The sequence below is a fragment of the Zosterops lateralis genome (genome assembly GCF_965231275.1).
Source record: "Zosterops lateralis genome assembly, chromosome: Z".
Taxonomy (NCBI): Eukaryota; Metazoa; Chordata; class Aves; order Passeriformes; family Zosteropidae; genus Zosterops; species Zosterops lateralis.
Window position 1 is genome coordinate 59,402,838 of NC_139800.1, and position 10,415 is coordinate 59,413,252.

Here is a 10,415-nt window from a genome sequence, read left to right on the forward strand (position 1 = left end):
GCAGGGCTCGGGCAGGCCGAGGGGCAGGGCTCGGGGCAGGCCGAGGGGCAGGCCGAGGGGCAGGCCGGGGGGCAGGGCTCGGGCAGGGCTCGGGGCCGGGCCGCCCCGCCCCTCCCCGCTCCCCGGCGGACACGCGTCCCGGAAGCGCTCTGGGAAGGCGCCGCTGCCGCGCGGGCGCTTCCGGGGGCAGCCGCTCGTCCCTCCGGCCACGCCGCGTCCCGCCCGCAGCCCCAAAGCCCCAAAGCCCCGCAGGCCCGGCTTCCCCGAGCCCCTCCGCGCCCTCCTCACCTCTCTCCGCGTCGGGCGATGCCGCCGCGGGGCTCCCGGGGGCCGCTGCCTCCCTTGCTGGTGCTGTGGGCGCTGGCGGCCTGCGCGGCGCGGGCCTCCGAGATCACGTTCGAGCTGCCCGACAACGCCAAGCAGTGCTTCTACGAGGAGATCGCCCAGGGCACCAAGTGCACCCTCGAGTTCCAGGTACCGCGGCCGGAGGGGCCGTCCGGGCGTGGCGCCGCGCTGGGCCTTGTCCCGGATCCCAGGCCGGGGCTCTCCCTCCGCTCCCTTCCTGCAGGGAATGCTTGGGAGCGGCGCCCGGGAAGGGAGAGCGGCTGGATCTAATGAGATGTGTCCAGCTTGGCTAGGAAAACCCTGCGGCGGCGGCTGGGAGGGTTCCGTGTAGTGCAGGGCTCAGTGGGACACAGGGCTGTCGGTGTTTGTGCCCCGGTCGCTGCCGTGCTGTGCCCCACCCGAGCGCAGGGAACACCCAAGGCACACCTGAACAACAGGGTGCCGCAGTTCCCCAGTGGCTTGTGAAGCATTGACGGGATGAGCACAGAGCATCTTAAGAGCTAATGTTTTGTATTTTAGAGCACAATTCAGATTTGTGTTATATACTAAACGGTTAAAGGGTGATAGGAGAAGGATGCGGTACAGCCTCTGTTTTGGTGCCTCTGAGAGAATCAACAGGGTTGGAACCTTCAAGTCTGTCGCTTCAGTAAATGAAGCCACTGATAGTATAGTAGCAGCATGAGAGAACAGTCATCCCCGATGAAAAAAATCACAATTATCTTTGGGGGCTTTTGAAAGGATTGTGTAATTTTTATGGGCCGACTTTTCTCGCTGGAGTCCTGTGCTTTCTAGTTTCTCAGTTGCTGTCCCATCTCAAGTATATTTGGGGAATGTTGCTGCCAAATGTCAGACCTTGTTAACTCTGTCCTGTGTGGTCTAGGTCCTGGATATCTTTTTCCCACCCAAATATTTCTTGTCCCTGACTGTTTCTTCCATACAGTCCTGTGCAGTACTTTCCCCTGCAGTTTTGAAGTGGGTATTACTGGATAGATAAGCCTGCTGTTACCACTTTTATTGGTGGCCAGAACAGGAGTAGCACTGCCAAAAGTAAAGTCTGGATTTCACCAGCCACTGACAGTGTGAGGTGCTGTGTGAATGTGCTCTGGCAGGATGTCTCAAGGGCCGACAGGAGGCACGAAGTTCCGTGTCAAGGAATACTAGGGGAACTTTAAAGCTCTGGTCAATCTTTACTACCTCTGTGTAAACCGATATTCTCAGGGTGCCTACACAGCTGAAAGCAAGTTATTTTACATGTAACTGGTAAAAAGCACACCCTTATCAAATTGTAGATGGTATTTCAAAAATTAAGAGCTTGTTATTGCTTGCCAACGGGATACTTCTAAAACTTTGCTTTTGTGGAGGGGCTGCTGCTCCATTCTGTAGTTATTTCAGTTGTACCACTAATGTGACTATTTTAATGATCTGGTACTTCAGTAAACTGATGAGCATTTAAACAATACCATGTGGACTGAAGTGCAGATACACAGATACTAAAATATTTCAGTGATTTCTGCACACATATCAAATAAGTCTCTTCCTCCTTCAGCATGCTTTATCCTAAAAGTAAAAAGTTTGCAGCGAGGATAAAGTGTAGAACTGCTATAATAAGAGTCATCATAATACCAAATTGTGAATACCTAAACTCCCAGTCAGTCTTTCTGGAGAATCCAGGTAGTAATACATGGTAGACCAACAGTAATGAAAGCCTCAAAACCCTCCTTGGGACAATCGTGAAGTTTTGAGTCAGTTGCAGGCATTTTGCAGATGTGCTGGGTTTTGGAAGAATTCATGTGTCTAACTGCAGGAGGGAGGCAGCAGGTGCCCCAGAGTGTTGCTCTGTTGACGGAAGCAGACAGGAAAACTGGACAGATTGAAATTCCTGTTCTACTGGTCAAACACCATTCCTGCAGCCTAATGCAGCTGATAGAGTGAGGCAGTTACACAGAAAGGAAATGTCTTGCTGCACGTTAGCAGTCTCAACTGGATGAATCAATTTCATGGAGGACTTGAGTGTACAGCAAATATCAGGCTCATTACAGTCATGACTCTGCTGTCCCATGGAGTTTCATCTACTGTAGCCTTTGCTGTAGTACAGTTAGTAATAACAAAGTAGATAAAATTGCTCTCCTAAGGGTTTGCATATGCTGAGCCTAAAGCATCTTTAATTATTTTCTGTGTGTTGTTCATGGGAAAATAATTTGGAAGGTTCTCAAATGACTGCATCGTATTTTAAAACACCTTTAAAAGCTTTGCAGTTCCACCTGCAGACCATACTTCTTAGAATAAATATATAAATGTTCATTTTTTAAAAAAAGACAATTTCTTGGGTTTTGTTTCCAGGTGATCACTGGAGGTCATTATGATGTTGACTGTCGGTTGGAAGATCCAGATGGCATTGTACTGTACAAAGAGATGAAGAAACAATATGATAGCTTCACATTTACTGCATCCAGAAATGGAACATACAAATTCTGCTTCAGCAATGAGTTCTCTACTTTCACACACAAAACTGTGTACTTCGATTTCCAGGTTGGAGAAGATCCACCACTGTTTCCTAGTGAGAACAGAGTAACTGCACTTACCCAGGTAAAATGCTGTTGTGTTTGACAAAAGTTGTTAGGTGGAGGCAGTTTTTCTTCAGGTTCAGCTGCTTTAGTTAGCTACATCGCTTTTGAAAATAAATAAATTGAAGCTTTTAAAATACTCTAAATTGCAACAAATAGGGTTTCTTTGTAAAGATAAGATTTGTTGAACACAAAACAAAGCTGAGAAGGAATCACCAAATGTTTAAGAGGAAATTAGGACAGAAACTTAAGGTCACTGTTATTTGGGGTTTTGTTGTTTAGGTGGTTTCTGGGAGTTTTTTTGATCATTTTCTGTTTGGCTGGTGGGATTTTTCTGAAGTTTCTAAGGGAATGTCCTTTTAATGACACAGTACTGTTTCTCTTGACATGTGGATTTCACAAACTAGATATTGGTGGAATAGGGTTTAAAAAATTTCCAGGCTCTGGAAAAACTCTTGGAATTATTTTACGTTTAAAACAGTAGTGCCTTTTTTAAGGAGGAGGACTCATGTAACTACTGTTTTTAAAATGGAGAAGGAAATTCTAGCAAAATAAATTAATAAAATCAGCTGTATTTATCTGGATTCTAGATATTTGGGCTTTATATGTCTACAAAGTGTCAGAGCATTATTGTTATTGTATTTTCAGGATTTTACAGTTTTGTAGCACCTCTGCACAATCTGACTACCTTAAAACTTCATTTGGGACATTACGTTAATTCCTAGAGTGCTTTATTTTGTGTTCAGATTCTTGATACTGTATCTCTTAATTTCTTTTCCTTGCTTCTTTGGTAAGGAGGTTCTTTTTACGGTCTGATCAGGCTTGTATGACCAAATTTGGGCAGCCTTTCATGGAAACAGTTAACGGTAAATCCCTAAAACCAGAGTGACCTTGTGTTTAAATCCCTTGTGCAGATCAGGATGCTTCTACAATTTACCAATAGCAACACTTAGTTTGGAAAAACTCATCCTGAATTTTGTCAAGAAGATTATCTTAGACTTGTTCAAACACATATCTTGAAAGTCATTGACTCAAAAATGAGTTAGACACAGATAAAAGTGACTGAGAGCAGCTCTACAAGGGTGCTAAACATTTCCTTTATAATAATTTCTGCTGTTTGATCTTCAGGAAGTACTAATTTTAAGCTATTAAAGAAATCTAAATTGTGAGTAGGAACTAAGTCTTTCGAAGATCTATTGACAAATCTCTTAGTGATCCAAACATAGTGAAGGGTACTTTTACTTACAACATATAAACTGAAACTGCAAGAAGTTTATATAAAAATTATCTAGGGTTTGGAAAACCAATTATGCTTTTTTAAATGAAAAATTATGAAACTGGCCAAGTTGGTAAGTATTTTTATATGAGTATGGTATTGAGTGTGCAGGAGCACTGAAGGATAACAGTTGTCCCTTCTCACCACTTTTTGTGTATGTGATTGAGAGAATGGTCTGCTGACAATGAAATGGACATTGCACAACTTGAGTGAGAATTAATCAATGAAGAATGTCATATTTGTGAAACAGAATATAATAATACGTACTCTGGGTGTCTTAATATTATAAGCAACTGTTTGTTTTTCTGTGGAATTAACAGCTGGATGATCACTGACATTTAAAAATATTTCTGAGGTTCATTTTGAATCCAAATATGAATTTAGAATTTGTTAATTAATTCTCAGAGATCATTGCTTTTTATTAGTTCTGTGGTTTTATCTGCTTCTGTATTTAAAAGTATCACGTTTTTGTGTGTAAAGTTTCATCAGTGTAAGTTATATTTTACTGTATTTACGATATTTCTGTCTGACATTGGTCTGAATTAATTCTTAGCTTGCAAAGTTACATGACTCCTCATTTTAAATTTCAAAGCACAAAACTACTAAAAGGGTTCCTAATTCCATGTTGTGTATTTGTTTGTTTCTCCAGATGGAGTCTGCGTGTGTTTCAATTCACGAAGCTTTGAAGTCTGTCATCGATTATCAGACTCACTTCCGCTTGAGGGAAGCACAGGGCCGCAGCAGAGCAGAGGATTTAAACACAAGAGTGGCCTACTGGTCAATAGGGGAAGCAATCATTCTTCTTGTTGTTAGTATTGGGCAGGTATTTCTCCTTAAGAGCTTCTTCTCAGATAAAAGAACCACGACAACACGTGTTGGATCGTAACCAGTAGCAGCAATGCGTCAGGTATGTTAGTCACTAAGATTAGCGGTTCTCCAATTAACTGTAGGTACAGAGGTCTGAATTTATGCAACATTCAAGTGTGTATACTCCTCATCTCTTAAAAAACACAAAACAGACCCAAAAAGTTATGAAAGGGACACATAATTTGAAATATTTTTCAAGATCCTTTGGAACTTAAGTGTTTCAATGCCTAAATTAAAATATCTGGCAGTGTCTAGTCTCTCTTTATTTCTACTAATACTAATCCAAACCAAGTTTGATTTCTACCAGTACAGTTAGTCATTTGCAGTGTAACTTCAAAATAACCCAACAGTCTAGTATCTGATATGAGAGATGATGTATATGAAAATCTCATTTCATTTTAATTTTCAGGCTGAATATCTTTGATTATAAAAAAGAAAATGTGATTAACTGTAGTGCACTGTTTTAAGAAAATGCAATCGTACCCTTTGCTTATTTGTAAAACCGTTGAAAGCTTGGCACCACATTGTGGTGCACATTCTTTATCAGTCTGGAAAGTCTTCATCCTCAGAATTTGCTGAATTTTATACTACATTATGATTGCTTAAACATATATTCTTTTGTATTAAAATATATACATTTTCTCTTTTGCAATGTTTGTTTTACTGAAGAAATTGTAAGCTGAGACTACTCAGGAAACCACTTCTGCATACAAAAAAAATCCAAATTTCCAAGTTTATGTAAAAAACATGCAGTAGAATAGGGAGTCTTCTAACTTTGTTATTGAACCTGTGCAGTACTCGCATATGCTGCTGCTGCTTTTTGGATTTAAGACCAGAAGTAGTTTGGTTTGTTAAGCAGCACAGCACCAGCACTGGATGAGGTTGTATTATGTGTTAGGCATGTACAAAACTTTTTACTAAATTGTTTTCCTAGTAAGAGGGCAATTTGATATTGATACTGCATTGCACAAGTGCTGTAAATATTCCTCTGTGTGGTGCACTGAGACACAACAGCCTTGTGCATCTAATTGCCACGCTATTTTGTTAGTGGTCAGGAAATGTTTTAAATATTTCAGGTTATCTTTCAGTAGAGTTATTAGAGTTACATTGTTTTCACTGCTCATGTGTTTGGTAGCTTATGTACTTTAAAATTCTGTTTTATTTGGTTGTGGAAGATAGTAAATGTATGTACATGCCCATAGCTTGAATTGAGCTGGTCATTGTAAGGCTAAACTCCTTCAAATGGCTCTGGAAAAAAAAGTAGGCTGACCAATTCTTAAATGCACACAAAATAAACTAAACTGAAAAATTTGTAATGTATTACTAGCTAAATCAAAATATCCTTCTTATTCAAGTTCTTGGCAACCAGAGAAAGAGGGCTACATCCTTATTAATTGCCTGTAGTATTTCTAGCAAAAATTTGAAATTACGTGTTCAGGTGACACTTGAGCAGTCTGAAGAATCGATCTAAGATGACTTGATTTTAACATCATGTCGTAGTTCAAAAAACCAGAAGTGTCCCTACTCTGTTGTGAACTGAATGACTGCTCTTTTGAAAACAGAAGGAAAACATTAGACATCTTAAAGATTATTTAGAAGGTCTTGGAGATATTAAAAGTCTTTAAGTAAAATTCAGGATGTGAAGTCCTCTACTGAATTTCTCCTTTGCTGTCCTTTACTGAATTTTGAATACTGTACTCCCATTTGGGGATGCAGGTTCCCCAGAAACAGTTAGATCCACTAATATGAGAAAACAAAAGTCTTTTTTTGTCTTGCGATACAAATCTGTGCCTCCACACAACATTCTTGATGGAACTTCTGTTCTTTCTTCTTGTGTTTCAGCAACTGATGTGTAGTACTTTTTGTGCTGCATTGCACACAATAATGAAGCAAGTGGTACACTTCAGGTGCAAGTGTCAAATGAAAACATATTTACTTTTCCTAGATTCATTATTTCTGGGGTTTGAATGTTAGTTATGTAGCTTTAATCACAACAAAGGCATTTGTTTTAAGGCTTGAATTATGTTGGGTTTTTTCCCACTGAGTTCTTCTGTGTGCTGGCAAAATTAGTAAATAGTGCTATGAAACTGATGATGATCAGCTATTGCATACATGTTTCTTTATTCCTTCATAATGTTTGAATGTGTGAAGTGGGCTGTTCCATTCAATATTACTCCCACGGCAGAGGTTTAGTGAACTTGACTTCTCCATTAAAGTTAGGTATCTGAACCAGTGCTCTGGCATCCTGCTGCATAATATGCAGCAACTGCTTAAAAATGCCTTTATTTTTGTGTTGTTAAAACATGGCACAAACACACATTTAAACATAGCTGTATATGGTTTTTAACTGACTAAATAGGATATAATAAAACATACATGCTAACATGCAGTGGGTGAAGAAGTGCATTGTAACCTTTGATTAAAGCTGCACCTTTTTAATATATGAACAGTTTGGTTAATGGTGTGATGCACAAAACACCCTATGTTAAAGGGGATATAACTGTGTTTTTAATAGCTAAATGCTCTGGGTTTCAGCTACGTGTTGGATGTTTTATGTTTACAAGACTTCTTTTCGTGTCCTGAAATGTCGGTTCTTTAGTTTGAGGGCATGTGGGGAGAAAATTTAGTTTGAATAAGAAAAAAAGCAGACCCTGTGAATATTGTATGGGAAAATAAAAAATTAATATATGAATGTGGTCTGATTGTTTTGCTTGCATATGGGTTTGGGGAACATTATTCTTCAAAAAAGCTTTGAATCATAATTTGAATAGTCAACTTGTGTTTTAACATATTACAGTTAATCTGTCTCTTGACACTTGATCATTACTTCAGCCATGCTTAGCAAGGTGGTATAGTTACTGGCTCTTTGCTCAGTGTGTCAGTAATGCCGGCAGTCATATTCATAAATATTTTCATGCTGGAGTAGATTTCAACGTATTTAATTGCAAATGCCAGGAATTATTTGGGAACTACTGCATCTTTTCACATTAATTCTGTAGATACAAAGTTACAGGGGTAGCCTGAAAGATGCCTTCAGTTAGTGTCCAGTTACAAGACATGAACTTCAAATAAGTAGTAACTGAATGTGTGATCTGAGGTACTTTAAATTGCGTTGCTTACGTTTAGAGAACAGATATGGTAGGCATCATTGTTTTGTGTGGCTACCTTCCAGAATTACTCTTCTTGCTAACTCATTCCTATATATTCAGAAAATTTCAAGACTATTTATACAGCAGCTGGATTAAGAAAAGCTTTTGTCTACAAGTATGGGTAAGTTCTGTTTCAGTCTTGTGTTACTGTTATGGCTAAGTAGTTGACTGGGCTTTTTTAGGTGCATAGCACCCAGGATTTTAAAGTAACTTAAGTTGTGGTCTGAAGTGCTTTTCTGCTGAAAGCCAATAACCCTACAAAAAAAAAAAAAAAAAAAAAAAAAAAAAAAAAAAAAAAAAAAAAATTAGACAAAGTGAAAAGATGAGTCAGTGGATCAAGTGACATGCATCATGATGATGAAGAAGTGTTGCGGTAATGAAAGCTTTTATACGAAGGAATAGAAATGTGCTCTGGACCACCAAAAATTCAAACAATTCCTGAACTGCCAGGCTATAAGAGGGCACAAGTGCAGCAGCGATACCACAACCAGCTCCTTCAGGGCTGAGATGAAACCAAGAGCGTAACTGAGGCCCTAAATGAGATGGATGAAAAGCCTTTCACGTTCTTCCCCTTGACTTGCAGAATCGAGTTCCAGAAAAGTAAGGTTATGCTACGTGCACACTGAGGGTGCTATTGATTTCAATCAAGTTAAGTGTTGTGAGACGTGAAAAAAAGTAGTGACTCAGCGTAGCTTAGTAAAAACTTGACAGTAGCAGCTCTCAAAAGGTTCATTATTTGTATTAAAAAGTTCCTGTTGCACTCCACAGGGCAGGATATTATGTAAACATAAGGTGTTTTTACTTTGCAACACTTCCAAGCAGATTGATTTGACTCAGTCATACCTTCTGCCCCACATACTGACAAGAACCAGCATACACATGCGAGTGGTCTGGTCAGTATCTATTGCATGTAACACATTTTTAAGCAACTGGGCTGCCCTGTGTGTCCATGTTTTATATTACTTATTACAGGCTGTTTGCTGGTGAACTAGTAAGAAAGGAAAGTGGCATGGGTTATGCTGTAGTTTTGTTGCCATCCTCCGGTTTCAGGATGGAAAGTCCTTAAATGAATCATCTGAACTGTGGTTTTTACCATAGTGCAGAAACTAATCCTGATGGAACACCAGGTTCCTTAATTTCACTGCTGATCATTGTGTGTTTGGTTATGAGTAGAGGCCATTGAACAGAACTTCTTCCTCATCATGGTCTAAATCTCATTGTGAGACACTGTGCAGCTCAGAATACAGCAGGATGCCATCCCTTCCACAGCTTGCATTGTTCAGGTGCAATCCATAGCTGAATGTATTTTTTAGTGTGTTTCCACAGGAAGGATGCAGCAACCTCCTGCAGATGTGTGACAGTGCACGATCTGTTATCAGCTGCATATTTCAGAGGCCTCCGCTTGATGGCGTATTCCTAGCATTAGCAAGAGCCTTTTTCTTAGGGATGATTTCTATGCCTATCTTGGACATTCTTTCCTAAATTAATGTACAGGGATTTTCCTGACACCAAGGACAGCAGATTTATTCAGACTATACTGTAAATGAATATTCTTTATAAAGCACCAAGAAAGAAAGTATATTGATTATTTGATATGCAGGATATGAAAAACCAAAGAGAAACATTTTCTTCCTGGAAAAAGTCAAACGTGAGGAAAGAGGGGTTGGGAAGGCTAACACTGATATGAGACAAGAACTATTTTGTCACAGAATTGTCTTTTTCTCTGGTGTTTGGAGAACACAATACCACTAGGTGTCAAGAGAGTAACTCAACAGGGACAGAAAGAAGGGGGTAAGAGAGGCAGAAAAGAGAGATGAAAGAGGAGGATTTAGGGAGTAATAAAAGGATGGAAAAAAGGGAGAGAACAGATGGGACAAAGTGGAGAAAGGAGCCCGTGCGCTGGGTTTGTGAGGCTTAAGGAGTGCCTAGCTTGGTCCCTATGGACAAGAGGTGCTCCCTCTCCAGGGATGCTGGTAGCCTTTGGTGGCTGCTGCCCCCAGTACGGGTTCGCAGCGCAATCTGCAAATAGCAGATGAAAATCACACCAGAATCAACTCCTTCTAATGCATATTGACAAACACATAATGAGGAATCCAATGTAAATTACCCCAGGGAAAGCTGAAGAAATGTGACAAAGGGTGGGGAAAAGTTGGAAGAACAGGGAGGGAATGTGAAGAATAGGGAACAACCAGAAGGAGGTGTCACCTGTGAAAA

General features: G+C 40.3%; 1 protein-coding gene across 1 annotated transcript; it reads left to right on the forward strand.

Annotated features, from left to right (window-relative positions):
- Window positions 1–306: 306 nt before the first annotated feature.
- Window positions 307–7,744, forward strand: TMED7 (transmembrane p24 trafficking protein 7; the record flags this gene model as incomplete). Its single annotated transcript, XM_083883340.1, has 3 exons — window positions 307–474; window positions 2,686–2,931; window positions 4,835–7,744. The coding sequence occupies 3 exons, from the start codon at window positions 307–309 to the stop codon at window positions 5,069–5,071; spliced, it is 651 nt and encodes a 216-aa protein (XP_083739466.1). The 3' UTR covers window positions 5,072–7,744.
- Between the last annotated feature and the right edge of the window lie 2,671 nt (window positions 7,745–10,415).